Source organism: Amblyomma americanum, chromosome 9 (assembly GCF_052857255.1).
Source record: "Amblyomma americanum isolate KBUSLIRL-KWMA chromosome 9, ASM5285725v1, whole genome shotgun sequence".
NCBI classification, from domain to species: domain Eukaryota; kingdom Metazoa; phylum Arthropoda; class Arachnida; order Ixodida; family Ixodidae; genus Amblyomma; species Amblyomma americanum.
The window spans coordinates 88,965,174-88,987,754 of record NC_135505.1 but is presented as its reverse complement, the minus strand read 5'-3'; the positions used below and the strand labels follow the sequence as shown (position 1 = coordinate 88,987,754).

General features: G+C 48.4%; 1 protein-coding gene across 1 annotated transcript in view; it reads left to right on the top strand.

Annotated features, from left to right (window-relative positions):
* LOC144104996 (homeobox protein Hox-A2-like) overlaps nucleotides 1-22,581 on the top strand; it is a 52,358-nt gene that overhangs the window by 14,208 nt on the left and 15,569 nt on the right. Inside the window, exon 3 of the mRNA XM_077638219.1 lies at nucleotides 12,560-12,717. Within this exon, the coding sequence (XP_077494345.1) occupies nucleotides 12,560-12,717 (158 nt within the window). The remainder of the gene's footprint in view (nucleotides 1-12,559; nucleotides 12,718-22,581) is intronic.

The window sequence follows — 22,581 nt, the reverse complement described above, 5'->3', positions numbered from 1 at the left end:
ACCCCTGCCCCACGGCCACTTTCAATGCCCATCGACACGAGGGCCTCAAAATTCTCAATCGCAGTCGAACCGAAGGAGTTGTGTCGTTGCTACACCATAAATCTAAGTGGCCACTGAAATGGTTCTCGTGTCTTGCGCTACAGTGAACTAGAATATTCGCCCTATCTGAGCGCTTCTACGTCAGGCTTAATACCTGGTAAATCGCCTTTGTATCTGAAAAACAAAGGTTATTTGTCTGTTGAAACTTTCTGCGAGGGTAAGAAAGGGCAAATAGCAGGCGAATGCAACAGTAAAGAACACGATATTGCTATGCAGGATTAGCGACGAAGCTGCTTTACAAGCGTTTGCGGCTAAGTCGGCTGGAAACGCTGATGGGCCCAAAAACTTGACGTCACTTTTGTGACGTCATAGTCACGTGATTTAAAATGACGTGATGTCCTGATAAAGATAGCACGTTTTCCCTAGATTTTTTTTATTCCCCACATTTTGCGTGGGCGCGCGACCCGCCAGCCACGCGCCCCGCTCTCGCTGACTGCTTCTGTCTGGAATGGCGGCAGTGTCCCAACGAGGGTCGACATAATCCAGATTGTGGTGACCGTGACTCGCATCACGACGATCCTCATCATTATATGCAGACGTTTCAGCGTCTGCTGCAAGGTCTTCACTAAGCGGAAGAACATGCTGCGGCATATTAGAAATGCACACAAGTTGGAGACGGAGGGAACATTTCTTAGGTGCGATCAGTGCAGCGGCGGGCTGCAACGCTGGAAAATTTGGTTCGTCACTGCTGCGTAGTACACCGTGCAGTTCCTTGCCGAAAGTCTGCATCTTTCCTTTGGGAACGACAAAGGTAATTATTTCTATATCGTGCATGAATTTCAAAGCAGTCAGCCGCTGTGACGTCTCTCAATGTCTCTTTTTTTGGGTTGTGGCCGGGGGAACTTTTTCGTTCTTGAGCAAGTTTGTGCGAATGCCATTCAAATTAGTCCGTTGCGCACATATATGCATATATGTGCGCAAAGGGCGATTTTGTAGTTTTTTTCTGCGAGCTCCTCGCATTTTATGTTTATCCGTGCTCTGTGCTGTGCTCTTTTCGTAGATTGTGTAGAGCGTGCTCAAACGGCGGGCTGTGTTGTTCATTTATGACAATCGCCACATCTTGGCGTACGGTACAGCTTTTAAAGTTACAGCTTTAGATACCGCTTTTAAAGCTTTTTTGGGGGCCGGTGCAGCCCCTGCCAACCAACGTCGTGGCTTTCTTCCGCTGCCTGGTGGGGAGTTAGCTGCGGGGGGTTGCAGCAGACATTTGCGAGAGACCCACGCCTTAGGGACAGTCACCTGAGCCGCAGGAAGAATTTCAGCAAATGCGCAGCTGAACATATCCTGAAAGGACTCGCGGGACGCAATCATGATTTGGCTGCCAACCGCTCCTCCATCTGCTCGGCTCTGCTCTCCAGAGCCTCCGCCTCAACGGAGGCCGAATCGACCACCGTGTCCGCGGTCCGCCGTGAACCGCTGGTGGGGAAAGATGACAAGGAAAATCTGTCATCGCAATCCTGTGGATCAATGTTCAGCATGAGCTCAGACGGCCCGGCCTGCTTGGCTTCCAGTTCCTGAATTTTATGGGCGAGAATTTGGTTTTGGCGCCTGAGCTGCTGTACGTGCCGATGTAGGGCGAATTCGGTATGACAGGGAAGGGGGAGGACGGGGAGACTACCCCACTCCAACTGCTCACCTGAGTTTGACCTTCTAGGCGCAGGAAATCCTCGATTTTAAACAATTTTACTCGCCGTTGAGATTGGAGCAGTTAATGCGAGCCTTGGCCGCAGGTATGTGTCGATGCCCGTATACGACATTGAGTTCCGCCGCTGCTTCGTTTCATGGCTCATCACACAGCTGCCCCTTGCAGAATCCCTTCTCGGTCCCGAGCGCATTAGCTTTTGTGTAATGAGCTCCGCTTGACAGGACGGTTTCAATAAGTTTAGGCGTCATCTGCAAAGAGAGCGTTTAGCTCTATTAAGAGGAAATACCATTGAAAAAGTTGGCGAAATGCAGAAGTATAGAAACTTACCATGGTGGTCGCTCCCAAGTAATCGTCCCATGCCGTGGACTGTGGGCCCTGTTAGTCGCATCTTGCAGCAGGTGCTGCAGACTAGCCTAAACAAAATAGTACAATCTCAGCTTGTGCCTTACCAATTTTTTGTTCATAAATCGATATGATCGCATGCTTTCGTTTTATACAGTTACGCACAACGTGGAGTAGTTTTGTGCGCACCGCGTATGTGAATATGTCGTTGATTTGTTCAACCTGCAACGAAATTGCTCACTACAAAGAATGCCAGATCCTACGTCTGCTTCTAAGGGAGGGAGTTAAATCGTTTAAGGACGCAACACCTCACCGGATTCCAATAACAAAAAAAAAATTACGGCTCTAATGCACGCTGCGCAGGTGGTTGGACAGCGAAGCTGTAAAACGACACCCAATTACCCATTGCGTCGTCACTAGAAAACTCACGCACGTAGCTCTACAAAGATTGAAACCATATTTCGAAGGAGGTATTTAAAAGGAGATTTAAGGAGATTTTTTCCTGATTTCAAAGGAGATGTGCTTCTCGCATTCAATTTAAACTCGTTTACCGGAACGCGTCGGATGGTGTTCCCATTGTTCACACACGCCTTATCATCCATCATGTGGATTTGACGCTTGTTTTGTTTTTTCTTTAAAAAAGGAGTGCTGATCTGTACCCTTCATATATATATTTTCTATTTTATTATTTGTTTTTATTTTATGTATTTTCTCTAATATTTTGTAATATTTAATTTCATGGCTTTTGCATATTTCGTTTATTTCTTATATATTTTCCGCTTTATTTAATGTTTATTTTATTATTATTTTTTGTGAATTTCCTTTTTTACTTTTTAGAATTACGACTCTTTTATGATTAGTATGATCAAGATTTTTATGCTGTTGGGTACTTTTCCACTCGGCGTTTTTTGCTGACGACGCAGACGACACGAAAATTTCCTTCGGCGGTGAAGGTGGAGCTTCACTTTAATAGCTCTAGCAAACTTCGTACTGAGTAGAAATTACCATATACACTTAAATCGATTCCAAGCTGACGATGCCCGACCGACTGGAAGGAGGCGGTCCAGTTTTTCTTGACCTCTGCTCCGTTAGAGAAGCGAGGTGTTCGCTGCGTGCTCTTGTAGTCCGCTCTCATTATAGCCATTCAAGTGGCTTGCTGAGGACAGTGGAAGCGAAGTTTATAAACATATCGGTTCATAATTCTAAATTTGTACTATAGGAGAGTTCATGACGCCGAAGAAAAACAAAAAAGTGGCCGCACGTCGCTTGGGTGATTGTCATGAAAATCGCTATTTTGAAATTCGTAGTATTGAACTGCATTACATTAGAAAAATTATGTGCTCAGTGCGAGATCTGAGAAATATTCGTCAATCAAAAAAAAAATAGGTCATCTGGAGTTCGTTGTGATACATATCGTCGTATGAATAAAGCTTTCCCCGTGAATTTCAGGAATGGCATTTCAGAGATAGTCTATTCGCCACAGCAGTCGGCACAAAACGAAGCACAGGTTTTTTGATGTCATAGAATTTTTGGGGTCGAAAATGGTAGCAACTTGGTTCTGTTGGTACGTAATGATGAAGTGTTGGTAAAACGAAGACACAAGGTCACAGCAGAGATGTCGCCCGGTTACTTCTCTGGTGTGTCCTTGTCTCTTCGCGCTACCAACACTTCAGCATTTTTGTGGATTTTCATAGTAATTTCTCTATGGTCCTTTGGGTTTTCCAGGAGGGCTCAGACCCTTCCAAACATTGCTTTTCGGCGGTGAATAAGAGAGATGTGTTGATGAAGAAGGTGAAAGAGGAAATACATTTTCATAAATGTACACAGGGCAAACTGAGTTACAGAAGCTGAGTCACAGAGACAGTCAAACTGACTTAACTTTAAAGAAAAATTCTCACAAAAATAAACATTCTCTACACCTTACTCATCGAACAGACGTAAAATTCTAGGTCTGTAGAATTACGTGCCACTGCACGGAGCCTCTAAATAAAGTGGACAGTACTGCCCTCCAATAATTTTACATGCAATTTTAACGCTTTCGCAAACAAATTTAAGAAGTTAGGGTGGCCATATTTTGATGCCCATAACCAATGAAGGTAGCCACAGCCCCAGAGGGTTGGGCACAACGAACTCAGAGCTTGGCTAAAAAGAAAAATAACACATAAAAAAATCATTATGAAAAACCTCTCCCCGCGGGAGTTCTCGCCCTTATCGCGTGATGCTTATTCTTGTCGCTGCAGCTGCGCGATGTCTCTCGAAGGATGACAAGTTTTATTTTTTCAGCCAATTGGCAGGGCCACTAACCCATTGGTTTGTCGCAGTGATGTCAAATGGCGGAGATCCGCGACGCTTCGCAGCCATAAAGAATGACAGTGGATGAAAGGGCCCTTCGCGGAGCACGGGAATGCCGCTTAAGACTAAGCGGCGCCGCGTGCTCATTGCGCGCGCCTCGTGTGCTTCACTGGTGCGCTTAACAAAGGAAGGAGCCTTTGGCCGTCACAGCGATGCTGTCAAGCGGACAGTGCCTCTTGCGCCTTTGAAGACGAAGACGTTGTTCGACCTACTGTCGTCTCAGCTCTGTTTCTTTACCTAATTTTGCCTAATTTACCTTGTTTTATTTCAATATTCGAGGAAGGCAACATCTTTAAGGCGGTACTGTCCCTAAGGGAAGAGTAAGGCTGCTCCGGCGCCGGAAAGCCTAAAGGGACCACACCAATCTAAGGAGGCTGGCTCTGAAGAGGCGGCCATGGCTTCCAAGGCTGGGGAGCGACCAGAACATGGAGACAGCCATACGTCCAGCGAGACCTCATCGTTCAGTGGGGATCAGTCAACGGTAGTGGATGGTGACGAGTCAGTGGCCGATATGGCTGACGTGGAAAACGAGGGCTTCAAGTTGGTGAGTCATCGCAAGCAACGAACGGTCGGGATCGCGATTGTCGTTGAGCTCACAGAGAAAGGGGCAGATTTAAGAGAGAGGAATCCCATCATACTTTTCGCGGCCATTCAATCACTGCTGGGATCAGCTCCGGTCCGTAGTCGGTTCACCATGCACGGGGCTCTTCAGGTGCATGTCTCGACGGAAGAGCAGATTGACAAGCTTCTGCAGAGCTCTCAGATTTCTGGCATCAAAGTTAACGTGCGGTTGCCCCATTCCTACATGAAGAACACCTGTGTTATTAAGGGTGTACCAAAGCGGCATTCAGAACGCGTACTTTATTATTTGAAACCACAGGGTGTACTGCACGTCAAACGACTTGTGCGTCGTGTGGAATCTCCAGGAAAAGAATGGGCTGCGAAACCTACCAACTCTATTGTGTTGACATTCGCTCCCAACTCAGAACGCCCCGAAAAAATTGATCAGGGATTCACGAAACACGCAGTTGCCAATTTCACTGAGGCTCCCCCACGGTGTTTTAGATGACAACAGTTTGGGCACATGGGCAAAGTTTGCACAAAGGATCGACGCTGTACGCGGAGCGGAGGCAACCACGACTTTAAAAGCTGCAAGGGCGATTTTGCTTGCGCCAATTGCGGTGGTATCTTCCAGCGAGTTTCGGAGGCTGCCCCTTCCGTGTGAGCGCTCTGCATTGTCGAATATCCTTTCTTGCTGGTCCCAAAACCAAACCGACTGAGACGCCTGTCCCAGGATTAGACGAGTTCCCAGCGTTGGAGTCTAATGTTGTTGCGTTACCCAACAATGTCCCTAGCAGACCAGAGTTCAGCAAGACGCCAAGGTCGATTGCGTGCGAGTCGGTTGTTCGACCTCCAGCAAAGTGTCATGGTCCTGAGCGACCGGATCACAGCCAGACTCGAGGCAAGGGGGCTCTCATATGCACAAGTGACAAAAAAAAAACCACCTACTACGGCCAAGAGTGTGTCCCCGTCGGCATCTTTTGTCGATGTTGTGAGTGCGTTGGCAAAATAAGGAGCTTAAAAATCAAGGTGTGTCTGACCTTCTTCATGTTATGTTCGGGGCGCTGCGTTCTCATGATCCAGCGATGGCGCCTGGTAACCTGAAGAACATCCTACAGTTGGTGCTTTCTTCTGAGTCCAAAATTACCACCTTCGCAGCGAACTTCCTTGCGATCTGCGCTTGTGTTGTGTCTCCTCGTTCGCTTTTGTCCTCGTTTTTTTTTGCGCTGCCAAGTATGAATCCACACCAACTAGCCCAAATTTCTGCTCTTATTATCTATTATAGATGGGGCTGAACCTCGTGGATCTAATATTCACGGAAATGTGCGGTTTATATTGCAATGGAACTGCGCTCGGATTTTAAGTCGGTTAGCTGGACTAAAACTATTCTTGAAAGAGACTTGTGTTCCAGTATTGGCCCTGCTAGAAGCTGGCCTGCCAAGCGGGAGATATTTGACTGTATATCTCGCCCATAAAAACTACACCGTAAAGTCATTTCATGCAGGATGTGCCGCGCTTAACATATGAAGAGAAATTCTACATGTTTCTCTAAGCGTTGTCGATCTTTGCACGGATGACGCTGAGGTAGCCGCTGTGAGAATACAGCTCGGCTTACGAACCATTTCTGTTGCATCCGTGTACGTGTCCCCGCGGAAGAAAGTACCATCGGATTTGTTTCAGCGGCAGCTCTGCGACCGCTGCCCAGGTCTTCGAGGTCTCCTCAACTTCATCAATCGCGTCTGGGAGGCTGGCGATGTTCCTCGTCATGGAAGGTGGCACATGTAGTTCCAGTACTGAAGCCTTTCAAAGAAATGATGGACCTTGCCTCGTATCGCCCTGTGTCATTGAACTTATGTGCAGCTAAGTTGATGGAGAACCTGGTAAATGAATGCTTATCGTGGTGGCTTGAGGACAGCAAGGCACTACCAACATGTATGACAGGATTCTGCCGAGGTCTTAGTGGCCAAGATAAAGTCTTAGACTTGGTGAGTCACAGTGAACACCATAGAGCTTTCGGCCTTTCCACCTTAGCCATTTTTCTTGACTTTGCGAAATCCTACGACAACGTGCTTCAGAGCTCAATTCTAAACAGTTTGCAAGGCATGGGCATACAGGGCCATATTTTAAGATTCATTTACAAGTTTATATGTGATCGTGCGGTTTGTGTACGGTTAGGAAGTGCCTTAAGCACCGAGAGCTCATGGCTCTAGGAGTACATAATACCCTCAAAGAGATGTGGGAAGCACAATGGTTCTCACAACTGAATCGGCTCGCACTCACAAAACCCGGCAGAGAACTGCTCGATAAAATCCATGTTAATCTGCCCTATACAATTGACCAAAGGGAAGAGGTCCCACGCGATGTGAGAAGACGCATAAACGTGCACCCCATTCCGCGGAACATGCATCCCGCATATAACACCGAGAGGAGGAAAGCAAGAGGTGAATCCCTGCAGAAGAAATGGGACAAGCAAATTAACACCCTTTACGTGGACGCAGCAGGACCAAATAATGGAGTCATGACTATTGTGGTCTCAACGCCTTCAGGGTCGATGGTGAACTGCGCCTCGGTGAAAACATCTAACCCCACTCACGCAGAGGAGGCAGCTATTGCATTAGCTGTAGCATCTAACCCCAACGCCGTTGTGCTCACTGATTCCCAGAACGCCTGTCAAAACTTCAATAACGGATTAATTCACAAGTCAGGGTTGTCATTGCTGACTAAGCATCCACCCAACCAGGTCTCAGTAATCTGGTTCCCCGGTCACCTGGAACTACCAGGAGGAAACGAAGCCGCCCACAGGCATGCCCGAGCTCTTCTATACCGGACGTCTCCCCCTGATGACCATGAAGGGTGCCGCGACCTAATAGGCTTAGCAGTGTATGCTGACAATCTTGCGCCATACAGAACAGCCAGAAAGGAGTACCCAACACCACACAAATCCCTCAACAAGTTAGAAGAGAACACCCTTAGGAGACTACAAACCAACACCTACCCAACACCAGCTAAATTACACCAGTGGTACCCTACACTATACTCTCCACAGTGTCCACATTGTGGAGCGGTAGCTAACCTCTACCATATGGTGTGGGCATGCCAATATAATCCCTTAGTTGACCCCATTCCCAACCCCTCGGAGGAGCAGTGGGAGGCTATTCTGCTCAGCGATGATCTGACCGTCAGCACTGGCTGGTGGGGAGGGCCAGCGCAGCAGCAGCAGCCAGTGGACTACCGGACTAGGCGGTCCACCCACATGTTCGGAGAACATTGAAGAAATAAAGACGTTTGTAATCAATTAAGCACCGAGAGGGGTCTATCACGAGGTGTGTCTCAAGGGAGTGTTCTTTACCCCACGCTCTTTACCATCGTAATGGCTGGCCTTCCCGATTCGTTGAAAAAAAAAATTCAGGCAAGTACGTATGTCAATATATGCTGACGACATCTGTATTTGGATTACTGGCTACCAACACGAGCGATTAGCCCTGATAGCTCGACAGGCTCTACTTTCGGTACAAGCTTACCTTCAAGGTGTGGAATTGACTCTATCAGTGAAACAATCGGGCTTTGTTCTGTTTCCAGGCGTAGGAAAACATCAGGCGAGGTTGAAGAGAGACATCGGTCACTCTTGCATCCGTCAGTTCAACAACACGTATTTCCTGGGCGTCGTTATGGACACCCGTCTACAGTGGCGAAAAGCTGTCGACGCGATTGTTTCATCTATATCTTCGCGTCTCCACGTGATCCGTAGAATTGCACGTGAGAATTTGGAAACCATCCTTCTTCATTGGTCAAACTTCATGAAGCGCTGGTGGCCCGTCGCATAATGTATAAAATACCTTTAATTTCCCCCTCGGCATCACAACTTGAACGTCTCGAAGTTGCCCACAGAAAGGGTCTAAGAAGAACCATTGGAGTTCCTCAGGCGGCTGCGAATAAGGCAGTACTTTATGAGTCTCTACCAAAACCTCTTAGCCTTGTCGCTTCTCAGAAAGTACTAATGCATCTTGGCCGTCTAGAAGAGACGGTAGCTGGACGATTCTATCTCCAGCGGCTCTGCAAGAGATACGAGTCGAAGGCCTACTTGGCACTTAATAATCTTAGTTCTTTAGGCCATAATGTCCGACGGCAAAGAAAACGGTGGAAACCCGCCTGGTTTTTTCCGACCCTCGTCTGTAAGGTCACAATTCCCCATGTGAGCGCAAAGCGCTGCTCTCCTTTGACAGCAACGCGTTCGCTCATACTTGAACATTTGGAAACAGAGTATGCCCGCTTTCTTCAAATTTTCACGAATGGTTCTGTGGACAAGGTCAAAAAAGCTAGCGCAGCGGCTTTTTACTTTCCTTCTTTGAACTGTAAGTGGTCTGTACGCTTTACTGCTGTCGTATCCTCCACAACGGCCGAAAGTGTTGCTATTGAGGCGGCTTTATGGAAGTTAGGGTCTTGTCCGGCTCAACCTGTTGTCATCCTAACCTATTCAAAATCTGCCCTTCAGAGGTTAGAGCGCGGACTCCCTATTGATGCCTTGTCTATAAGCTCTTTGCGCCTGGTGCAGAATCTGCATGGCAGAGGCTTTACTCTATATTTCCAATGGGTGCCCTCTCACATCAGAGTCAACGGCAATGAGGTGGCAGACAATCTCGCCTATACAGCTCTGTCAAGGAATACATCAAAAAAAGTACCTTAAAATGGAAAAAGTCTCTAGAGGAAAACGGTTCTCGATTATTTCAGTACCATGTGGAGTGCGCCCCACAAGCCATGTGTGACCAAGGGACTGAGAAGATCCCAGGTGACTCTACTACATTGAATTCGCACGGCCTCTGCTCGCACTCCTGCCTGGATACATAGACGGGCGTATCATCGTCTCCGCTATGTTTTTTTATGTGGTGTGTGCGGCGATATCGAACATTATATTATGTACTGCCGAGGGTACAACGCGGAAAGGTATGTGATGTTCGCTTCCGTCAAGAATACAGGTGCCCTTCATAACTCCAGCCGCAATGTGAAGCACAAACAGGCACATTTTTAGTGTTGCCTTAACACGGCGGTTCTGCGTAATGTGACAAGTTTCAACGGGTCGTAACGTTTGAGTCGACTGTGTGAACTGCGTTATACCATATTTTTCTTGTAGTCGAAGCGCTCTGCAGACAAAGGCGGGAGCAGGCGCTTTCCACCCGCACGCGTGAGCGGCCAGGCGGCTCATGGAGTGCCGGTTGTACTAATATACTCCCCGAAAATGGCCATCGACGCGAACCGCAACGGGGCCGCAAAACTTTGGCGCCAAAGAGCAAAAGCTAACTAGCGTAAGACACCGACATAGGCGGAAACCGGGTGGTGAACGGTACGACTCACAGCAATGGCAGCAACTCTCCTTTATTCTTCGTTGTTATCTCTCCCGGTCGATCACGCGACGTGAGTCAAATAGTAGCTAAGAACTGGCCTGACCCTAAGGCGAAGTTCGGAGGTCAATAACAAGACCCCTACACTTTAACCTGAAAATGCCGTTGCACGGAAAATAATTCATAAACATATACTGAGCAAAGACCTTAAAAATAATTTGCTTGCCTAGACATTCCGAACGACCGTGAATGGCCAAAAAGCGCCCACAGTTGGCAGAGAGCAGCGCCACGTCGCACGTGAACTCTGGGCAGTCGTACTCGGTGTTCTTGCACCTACTGCACGGCACACCAAGCAGGTCAGCCGATGTCAACGTAGCAATAACATTGTTACTTCACCGCCACTCTTCACCATCAACAACGAGCACGCCACACAGCACACGCTTGAAACGCAGGCAGGTACGACGCACAAAGAGACTGCTTTGGCAAATAGCTCCAACGGCTCTGACGGCCAATCCACGTTTTCCCGCCAGAATCACTGGAGTGCCATCGTTCAATGCCCTTTCTTGAAAAAAAGAATGAATTAAAGAAAGCTATAGCAGCAAATCAGATGCGAGCAACGGTCGCGTCGCCTGCCTCCCTTGAGGATATGTATCAGGACATATATACGCGTGATGAGAAGGGAGACCGGCCGCATGTGTTTTTCCTTAGCGTGAGTTTTCCGGTCCTCACGCATGCAAACTCTCATCACGAGTAAAACGAAGCGAGAGGGAGGGGGTTTCTTGAACGCGCGTCACGCGTGTATGGACGAAAACAACGCGTATTTTAAGTCACGTGTTGCGCAAAATGAAGTTAAGGCCAATAAGCAGCCCGTTTCATGCTTCAAATCAGTCAGTGGCAGGACTGTATGCGTGAAAATGTAGTATACTTGACCGCGCAGCCAGCCGCCCCAGCGGGATGACTGCCTCCGCAGATGAGGCAGCACGGGGAGCAATAATATTCAGCTGGGCCGCCGTCAGGAGCAGCAGCAACCTGAGCCCCGCAGCGGTCGCAGCGTCCGTCGTCCAGTGAAATAAATGTGGCCGCCGCCGCACACACAGTCTGAAGAGGTTGCGTGATGCGCGAGTAAGGGGCAGCCTGTGAGAGCGTTGACTCCCATTCATATGGCATGCCTTGTTGGCACAGTCGGTTACGTGGAGTGCATTCTCCAAACGGTTCTCCAGTTTCTGCGCTGCTGGCGGTTGTAAGCAGCGCTCATGCAGCAGGAACGGTACAAAGGATACGTTGTGCGCGCACGTCCGTTGCACCAGCGTCGTCTCTGCATCCGTGCAACTGATCTTATCCAGGATCGGAGACGCGGAAGTCGACCTACTACTACTTGCCCTGAGCACTCACACCGTATTCAGTAATACTGCGTACCTAAAGAAGCTCACATGTATAAGTGATTTCGGCGAAAAACACATGACCACCTGGATAGCTTGCAAATCGCTTTATCGGGCCTGGGGTGTGAAGAAACACGTACATAACGACTTTTGAAGAAATAAACGCCACCTTTGCTTAACGTTACATGTTTCGCTGAAATTGGGGAAGTCCACTTACTACGAACCTCAAATACAAAGAACGCGATCCCCGCGAACGTCGGGTTCGTTCATAAATGGGCTCGATTGTTTGTAGATGAAGGCATAAGCGATGGTGTGCGTTTAGTTCCCATCACTAACCTCTCCCGAGTTGTGGAATCAGCATCTCCCACGAGCCCAGCTGTCGTTGAACACCACAAGGACAAACGACTGGTCATTTTCTATTATTTATTTTTTTTTGCTGCATGGGCTGCAGCATCGAAGTAATTTAGAACTTTTCACTGTTCGGATATTTAAAGTCTGTGTCCATTTTCTCCTGCGCCGCGCATGTGAAGTAGGCTGTGGAATTCGTCAACGAAGACGCAGCGTCACAACCCCGTTGCATTTTGCCTAAAATATTTACATTAGGTGTGTGGTTAAACCGACTGATTGTTAACAGTGCCACAAATATACTACAGGGAAAGACCGTGGCCACAAATAGCACACTCAATAGTTGAAGCATGATAAACGAGCATATTGTTCATGCATCATTTTCGTGTGTCAGACCACACCAAAGACCACTCATTTAAGCTGAAAACTGTATTCTAGATCACATCCGGCGATGATTCCCTGGCCGGGCAAGTTGAGCGAGTTATTCTAATTCCTTGCAGCGCACCGTCTAGGGGAAGGTGGCCCTGCCCGCAAGGAGCGCGCCGCGTTCAGCCGCCGCCAGGTGGAGGCACTGGAGACGGAGTTCTCGCAGCGCAACTACATGACCCGGCTGAGGCGCTACGAGATCGCCCTGGCGCTAGACCTCACTGAGAGGCAGGTCGGACCTTTTGTTTTTCTCTCTATCACTATGTGCGCAAATACGCTAGACTAAATCTCAGTTGCTTAACCCCGGCCTGGTACTCAGCATCCTGTTTCGATGTCATCCAGGCTGTTCAGGTGTGCTCCTGGCGCTCAGTGCTATGGAGTCGAGGCCCGCGGGCATGACGATCACCCCGCGTGCACGACCATCTAAATTGTGTTACATATCATAAGGGGTCATGGCTTTCAATTTATCTCCGTCTCTGAACTGCGGCTAGAAATTCCTAGGTCTCACCTACGTATATATGACTCTCTGGGATTCGTCAGTTATCTCTTCTCCCGTTCTGAATTCTGCCGGGATACCGCATTTGTTCCCTAACCTTGTCCCGTAATTATCCCTGTTCCACATCGTGCAGCGCATGCCTCAGTTTAACCTGGAACCTTTGGCTGCTTCTCTTCCTCTCAGTGCATCCGGACCATAACATGAACAATAAGATACACAATTCGTTTAAAACCTAACCAGCACTGAACCGTTGAAGCAATGTTAGTTTTGTGAACAAAACGTTAATACGTAGTTCTCCCTTTTTCTAACGTTTGTTAGGTGTTACGAATAACTTATGGAACAGCATTCGCCTAACCATAAGTATACATTTAACAAAAATAAATGCAACTTTCGCTGAAATGCTTAAATAACCCAGCATTGTCAGTTGTGGCGGTAAACAGCTTTAATCAGCACGTAGCAAAGAACAATGGGCCGCACGAACTACAGTACATCGCATAATAATAATTGGTTTTGGGGGAAAGGAAATGGCGCAGTATCTGTCTCATTTATCGTTGGACACTTGAACCGCGCCGTAAGGGAAGGGTAAAGGAGGGAGTGAAAGAAGAAAGAAAGAGAGAGGTGCCGTAGTGGAAGGCTCCGGAATAATTTCGACCACCTGGGGATCTTTAACGTGCACTGACATCGCACAGCACACGGGCGCCTTAGCGTTTTTCCTCCTTAAAAACGCAGCCGCCGCGGTCGGGTTCGAACCCGGGAACTCCGGATCAGTTCGAACCCGACCGCGGCGGCTGCGTTTTTATGGAGGAAAAACGCTAAGGCATCAGATAAAAATAGTAATCTTTCTGGGTTTCATAAGTCATAGTGGTGAGTGGGCAACATGCAGAGCTAACGAAACTTCTAAGCTGCGCATGCAATGTTTGGCAGGCATCACTTTCTGATTTTACGGTAAAGTTATGCTAATTGAGAAAAAAATCTACTGCAATAACAGCGGGACAAGTTGTGAGATATAGTGCATTATTGTTTTATGGTTGTGATTTTAGCACTATGGTAACATTAGAATTTATATTGTTGTTTTATACTGATTATTCGGACATTACTGTTACATTTGGAACAAAGTATTAGTATGTTAGTTTGGACGTTATGGTAATGTTCACCGCGCAAATTGTCACGTGACGCTGAAGAGACGACCAAGAGGTGAAGAGACGTGGAAGAAGCTCGCCATATTTGCGCTGATGCATCAGGCTCAGATCGACTCACTCCTGTAAATAAAGTCTTAACAGTGAGGTGGAGGTCCTGGGTGGATTACCACGGACCCTTCTCGACATCGCTGAAGCCGAATATTCGCCGGACTGCCACCTTAGCCCGTGACAATGACCCTGGAAGACGCACGGCAGCCAGCAGCAGCGACACCCACTTGGCAGCACTATCGCGACCCACGGACCTTTTCTGGAAAGCCCACGGGGAAGACGTCGATGAGTGGCTAACCAATTGCCAGCGGGTGAGCAAATATAATCGTTGGGATTCTACCATTCAGCTGGCTAATACTATTTTCTTTTTGGACGGCGCCGCATTGACATGGTTTAAGAACCATCAAGCGTACTTAACGAGCTGGGACCGCTTCGTGGAAGAGATCCGCAACTATTTCGGGAATACCTCTGCAAAAGGAAAATGCGCAAAGCAGAGTTTGCTGCAGCGAGCGCAAGTGCCTGCTTAGGCGTTCATTTTAAACAGGTGCTGAAGCTATGCAAAGTATTCAATCCACGGAAGTCCGAAGAAGACCGAGTTGGCCATCTACTTAAGGGCATCGCCGAGGACGTATACAATTTTCTGATCAGCAAAGACAACCTGGACCCTGCTACGGACGTCATCAAACATTGCCGCAAGTTTGAAGCGCTTAAGGTCCGTCGCATTACGCCCAAGTTCGGCCACGTGCCAATGGCGCCGTTGTTGCTAGCCTGGATTCCCATGAGTTTACAAACCTCCCCGTCATGATTCGATAAATCGTTCGTGATGAACACTCTCGGCATTCAGATCTTGAGTGCCGCAGTGGAGCCCCGTATGACAGCTGTTCCTTGCAGGCAGCTCCGGTCCAGCACTCCTCTCCTTGGAGTTCTAGGAATCACTCCCCTTCCCGTGAGCCTAGAAATGAGTCCTGCGGCCCCGCACTGGATGATGTCGTCATTTTCGGGACAACCTCCGCCGAACATAACAGCCGTTCAGCCGTTGTCTTTGACTGCATAGAGAGAGCGGGTCTCGCGCTGAACTCTAAGAATTGCCGCTTCGGGGAACGCTAGATTGTTGTGCTTAACCATCTCGTGGACAAGGATGGCGTCAGGCCCGGTCCAAATAAGATCGAAGCTGTCAACGGCGTCAAAGAGTCCAAGTCTGAAAAACTCAGCAGCTTCTTGGGACTTCGCTCTTACTTTAGGCACTTCATCCCCAAGTTTTGCTGACATAGCCTAGACGCTAGCATTTCTCTTGCAGAAAGACATTCCTTTCAAGTGGACTGCTGAATGTGATTTTGCGTTTCGCAGCTCAAGTTCCTTCTTACCTCAGGCAGATTCTGCGTCATTTGTGTCCGACAGCTGAGACCGAAGTTTGCACTGACGCCAGCGGCATCGGCGGGGGTGCTGTGCTCATACAACGCCCTTCCGGGAATCAAGACGTTGTCGCTAGCTCAAGTCGCACCCTCAGCAAGTCAGAACTGAATTACACCGTGACCGAGAAAGAGTGTATCGCCGTTGCTTTCGGCGTGCAGCGATTTCGTTCGTACCGTTGCGGCCGTGTCTTTACAGTCACCACAGGCCACCATTTTCTTTGCTGGCTTGTGAATCTGCGCAACCCCTACGGTCGGTTGGCCCGCTGGGCATTACGTCTTCAGGATTTCAACTTCGCACTGCTGCATATAAGTGGCCGCCAGCACGCCGCCGCTGACGGCCTCTCTCGTCTCCACTCGCGACTCCACTGCAATAAAGACAACTTTGACGACTATCTTCCCGCCGTTTCTTTACTGTTTCCGGATCTTGACACTTTCCGGAGCGACCAACGAAAAGATCAGCATGTGGTACCGCTTTCCGTAGCAGCCTGATATCCGACATCTGCGAGTCCTTTCTGCATCCTCGACGGTTTACTCCACCGAACAAATTATTCGCCTGGAGGTGCGCGCTTTCTGCTCGTCGTCCCGGCTAGCCTCTATTCCTCTGTTCACGCGCAATGCGCGACGACGTCATGACTGTTCACCTAGCGTTTACCAAGATCTTTACCCGAATTAGGAAACATTTTTACTGGCCCAACTGCGTCACGTGACCTCCTGTGCAAGCTTGCTACCACTTCTCCGCCGGTAAGCTTGCATCCAGTGCCACCTCCGAGCACACCGTATGAGACTGTGGGTGTTGACCTCTCAGGCCCGTTTCCCCGCTCGTGCGAAGGCAACCGCTGGTTTATTGTGTGCGTTGATCACCTCACGCGCTACTGCGACACTGCCGCCATACCTTCCGTCAGTGCAGCTCAAGTCTCTCTCTTTATTCAATATCCTCTGCCAGGTGCCTCGTCGCGTCATTACCAGTGACCATGGCCGGAAATTTGTGGAAGATGTTGTGGAGCCGCTTGTGCCGCTTTGTTCTTGCCATTTCTGTCGCTAAACGGCGTACCAACCCCAGACCAATAGCCTTGTTAATGCACAATCCGGACACTGGCGAACATACTTGCGATGTATGTCGACTCCCGTCATAAGACCTGTGACGACGGGCTTTTCCTCATTACATATGCCTAAAATATCTCGAAGCACGAAACAACTGCTTATAGCTCATTTTTTCTTCTTTATGCCCGTCCTGCCTCGAAGTCCTTTCGACACCACATTACGGTTCTGTCCGCACACCGACCCTTCTATTTGAAGCACCCTCTGCCAGGCAGAAGAAGCTCGGCAGGTCGCCGGCAACGCACTGTGGCCTCGCAGGACCGCTCTAAGCAGCGCTATGACCGTCTGCACATGTGATGCCTGCTACCTGCTCGGCGACTTATAGTATGGCTGTGGACGCCTCTCCGCAAGCGTGGCTTTTCCCAGAAGCTGCTGTTGCGCTACACATCCCCGTGTATTGTGCTCTCTAGGCGCAATGACCTGAATTACGTGGTGTCTCGTCAATATGCATAAAGTCGCCGCTATCGGCAAACAAACGTTGTGCCTGTTGCACGAATGACGATCTGCTGTCCTCAAGACCCTGATTGTCTTGCCCAGGGCGCTTCGTCTGCGAAGGGGGAAGTGTCACACGACGCTGAAGAGGACGAATAAGAGGTGAAGACACGTGGAAGAAGTTCGCCGTCTTTGCACTGACGCACCAACCTCTGGTCGACTCACCTTTGTAAATAAACCCATAACAATATTGTTATGTGTCCCGAAGTCTAGAAAGGCACAAGGACTACCGGAGCACAGGGAACAGACCACAGTGAACAACGAGAGGATCGCGCGCACACACCGGACACTTCCTCCACGTCGTCTTTACGAATATTATCCGTCGCAAGGCCCCCCGGTCGAAAAGGCACCATCCCGGTGTACATCAGGGCTAGGGAGGCCACTGTGAGACGTAAGGTTTGAGTCTGAAAACGTGCAAAATATCAGTCTGATGCAGAGAGGACGTGGCACCAGGGAAGGCCGGAGTGATCTCGTAGGTTACTGCGGTGACTTGGCGCAGGACCCGAAAGGGCCGATATAGCGGGACAGAAGTTTTTCAGGGAGCCCCACGCGGTGAGATGGCGACCAAAGGAGGACAAGGGAGCATGGGAGAAGAAGACCATAAGGTGTCGGCGGTTGTAGAATTCCTGCCGAGAGGTCTGGGAAGCGAGTGGCCGGGAGCGTGATACTTGGCGGGCGTGGTCAGCGCGAGCAATGGCGTCGTGGGCTATGCAGATGGCGACGTAGTCGAAGTGGGAAGCAGCGTGTGCAGAGTCAGGAGGCGCTCGCGGCCGTAAAAAGATAAAAAGGGGAGTAACCGGCTGTGTCATGGCGGGAGTAGTTTAGGCGAATGTCACGTAGGGGAGAGTGATATCCCAGTCCCGATGGTCTGGAGAAACGTACATAGGCAGCATATCGATGAGAGTGCGTTTGAAGCATTCTGTGAGGCCGTTTGCCTGCGGGTCGTTGGGGGTGGTGAGCTTACGTTTTGTAGGACATGACCGAAGAATGTCAACCACTACTCTGGAGAGAAAGCATCGGCCTCGGTCGGCTAGAAAATTCACGGGGTGCACCATGATGCAAGATGAGGTAGGTAAAAAGAAAATCGGCAACATCAGTAGCCGAGAACTGGTGAGAAGTGCCTGCGTGATCGCGCAGGGAGCAGCGTAGCCTGTAGCAACAGCTATCTATTTGTTTCCCGAAGTGGTTTCCGGAAACGGTCCCAAACGGTCAAAGCCGATGTGATGAAATGGTTTGGGCGGGACGTCAATGGGCTGAAGCAGACCGGCTGATAGAGTGGTGGGGCGTTTCCGGCTCTGGTACTCGTCGCAGGCAGCAACATAGCGGCGTACAGAGCGGGAGAAGCGGGGCCAAAAGAATCTACGGCGCACGCTGTCGTAAGTACTGGAGACACCCAAGTGACTAGCAGTGGGGAGATCATGCAGCTCTTGTAGGACAGCAGTGAGAAGGTTTTTGGGCACAACGAGGAGGAGGTCTAGGCCAGCTTGGTTGAGGCTCCTGCGGTATAAAACTTCACCATGGAGCACAGAGGGGCGCATTGGAGGGTCGAATGGAGCGGTGTGGAGGTGTCCATAATTAAGCGCAGCTCGGCATCTTGGCGCTGTTCTTCGGCCATGTTAGTGAGGGCAGAAAGAGAGCACACAACGTCCTCATTGTCAGTGCCTGTATTGTCACACAGGCCAACAGGATTACGGGAAAGGCAGACTGTGTCGCTACAGTGTAGAGCATGGCCTTCGGCTACGCGTGTTAACCCATTCCGGGCTTTGCTGCCGAAAACGAGGATTTTGAGGCGCAGCTGTGACCAGAAAGCGCATGAATTTGCCGAGGCTTTCTTCATAAGAAACAAAAGAGATGATTGCGTGAGTGATAGCTCGATAAGACTTTATCAGTCAGAAAGCAGATTTCTGGCTTGCGCTTAGTGATTGACATGGCGGTGTGGAAGGTATAAGTATGCGTTGTTCTTGTGAATAAACCGAGTCGCCAGTCTGCGTCCGTCCTTGTGCCCTTCACGTCCGTGTTTGCATTATTTTACGCGGTACCTTTGCTCAACACGGTTAGTTAATTGCTTGGGCTCATCGGAGTTCTTGTGCGTACAGGAACTTTCGCTGAGTGCACCAAATGTTTGAAAGAAATAATAGCATGTATTTGGCGCATGATGGCCTGAGTTTCTTATGCGCCATCAAACTCGATACATTACAATACAATACAATAAATAAAGCTAATCCACACCCAGTCTTCAAACGTTCTGTTGCTTCTTGCTTGTACAGCTCTATTACGTCTCTGATCGACGCCCAATGGATGGAATCAGGACGTACGCTGTAGCTCGAAAGGTCAAAATGAGTGTAATGCAAGCACGTGCATAGATTTTTTATTTATACAGCTATTCAATATGCTCTTCAAGAGGTGCACATAATCAACCACATAAAAAAGCGGTCGTTAAGGATCTGCTCGTTGCGGGTAAACAATTCTTAATCGATGCCGTTGTGAAAACATCATTATGGTATTGCTGCTAAGCGAATAGTTGTCTGAAAGACCAGCCACAACTTTGTAACCTTCATCCTCAAAGCGCAGTATGACTTTCTTCAGAATGTTATGAAGCTGGTCAGCATTCAGTGCTTTTATGGGGAGGATATGTGCTATTTAAATGAACTAACGAGACTCTGTATCATGAATACTTGAGCTGATGTTGCAGCTTCACTTGAATTTACCACCACACAACATTTGCTGCCTCCCTTGTAATCAAGGCATGGCTTGATATGTATGTCTTCCTGCATCAGATCACATGGTGTACATGGGGTTTTAGCTGCTTGAATCTGTGGGAGACATATTGCAGAACAGTACTCGCTGAGGCCTCTGCTTCAGGAGACATTTTAAAGGAGCAGCTTGCCTGCCTCGCTGTGCTTAGATGAGGCAATCTCAGTTTGCTCGTGCTCCTCAAAAACCTGTAAGAATGAGCAGATACCGTGTACAAAATGCACACGTACACCTTCAGCTATGCGCTATATTCTATGCGATTTGCACTGAGCAACAGTAATTGGTCTTTCAAATATTTTAGTCTCTTTTTTTAATGTGCTATACTGTGAACTTTCCCTAGAAGGTCATTTATGACAGCCAGCCAGTACTCGCAACTTTCTTTTGTAGCGATAGCTACATTACCTTCGCATTTCGAGCCTTCAGCGTGGCTGCTCCGCCACGCTGTCACTAGGATGGTCACGTGCTGCGGAGCAGCTGCAGGCGGCGGGGCGCCGTGGCTGATCACGTGGCCAAGTTCCACTCGGCGAGCTGTAGCTATCGCCTCACTCAAGGTTTAACCAGAGCTAGTCCAACGCCAATTTTTTTTCATGAGAAAGCGTACACAGGCGTTCTAAAACAAGCAGCAGTGGAGTTCATTTAATTAACACTTTCAGGCACAATGCTGTTTTCAATCTTAATAAGGTAGAACTTTGGGCTTGTGGTGCAACACATTTGAAAAAGACATAGCTCATGAAGACAGGACAGTGCAGAGACAACACAGGACGAGCGCTAACTGACAACTGCCGGTTTATTTGAAATCCACACTCAAGGAAACCAGCGCGCATGTTCAGCCAAGAAACAACAAACGGAAAAATTGGGACACAGATGCAGTTGTCATGAAAATATCACGTGTGCAAAAATTCAGAGCCCAGACAAAATTTAACAGCAAACACCCCTTTGATCTTTAAATTTCAGCACGAAGAAAAAATTTTTACTTTGATTTGAGGAAACAAAATTCTTTATGCAAGAGAGCAAGGGAAGGTTCACTAACGCACTTGTCCCTTCTAGTCCTTTGGATGTTAGACGCCTCAAGAATTTCTCTGGCAAGCTGGTCCTTGGTGCGGCCAACAACCTTAGTTTTGTACAAAAGAGGACGGCACCAGCAGTCCCTACAATGCACGGGCAAGTGCCTACCGCGTACACCCTCGACTGAATTGGAGTGCTCGCGTAAGCGACCATTCAAGCATCGGCCAGTTTGGCCTATGTAGACGCTGCCGCAGCTTAGAGGGATTTCGTACGCAACGCAAACAGTGCACTCAAAAAATTTAGTTTCATGCTTGATGATGCAAGCTGGTTTTTTGGCAATATTCCTGCTAGAAAGAGCGCGAAGTGTTGAAAGCTTTCGGGGTGCTGTGAAAACCACATCTACTCCGAATTTTCCAGCTACTGTTTTTAGATTATGCCAAATGCTGTGGACGTAAGGCAGTACTTCAAATTTTTTTCTGATTTTCATTCTGAGAACCGGACCGCGTTTCTTCTCGACGTAATTTCTTAATCTAGATTACTGCCACTGCCGTGAGAACGGACATAGGAAAACCAGCTTTCTTGAGTCGCTCAACTTGTAGTTCAAAACTTGAATCCTCTGTGCAAAGACATTAGAAGCGCGGCTCTAAAAGACAACGAAGCTATTCCTCTTTCCACGAGTTTAGAATGCGAACATTCATACGGTAACACAGACTTAGTCGAACGTGGCACATAGGCCCAACAAATGTGGCTTGTGTGGCTAAAAAACAATCTCAAATCTAAAACCTGCAGTGAATGATGTTGTGGGAGCTCAAAGGTGAATTTTAGGCCCAAAGAAACAGATGAAAAAGCGTGAAGAACTTTGTCAGCTATAACAGCGATATTATCTTCCGTTGGTTGTAAAAGTACCAGGAAGTCGTCAACGTACCTGAAAACATTAGCAACGGGTTCAGTGTTGAATTTTCGGTTTAGAGCGTGCTCAAACTTTGCTAAAATATTTCACACAATACAGGCGCCCCGTAAGAACCGATACACATTATACTTTTTTGAATGTAGAATTTCTCATTGGAAATTAATGATGGTGCTGTTCAAGTAAAATCTTAGTAGCTGTAAGAAAGCTTCAACCGAAAGGCCACTGGTGTTTTGAAAGGCCACGCTTCCAGCAACGTCAATGCTCTCGCGAACCGCTACCAAAAGTTCATCGTGCGGAACTAAATAAAATAATTCTTCAATATCCGCCGAGATGCCGCAGTTAGCCCCGTGGTGTTGTTCACGAAGCACTTGAGCAATTTGTTTTGAGTTGCGAACCTTGAAAGGGTCATCAATCTGTAGCTTGCTGAGTTGAAGCTGTAGAAACCTACTGATCTCAGCTTGCCACGTTTCACGCTCGGTGACAATGTCTCTGAAAGATACCTGCGCCTTGTGTGTCTTAGCACTGAAGAAGACGTTCAAAACGTGACCATCTCTGCTATACACACTTTTGCCCAGCTTTTCCAAATTTAGGTAACTAAAAAGAGCAAAAGCCCTGGTCGTAGCTTTCTTCGGCTTCGTGATAACTTCTTTGAAGTTTTTTTGTATCGCAAACTGGGTATTTTCATCAAACAAGCCTTTTGGTAAGACGGTGAAACCACCTTCTCTATCAGCTAACAGCGAAA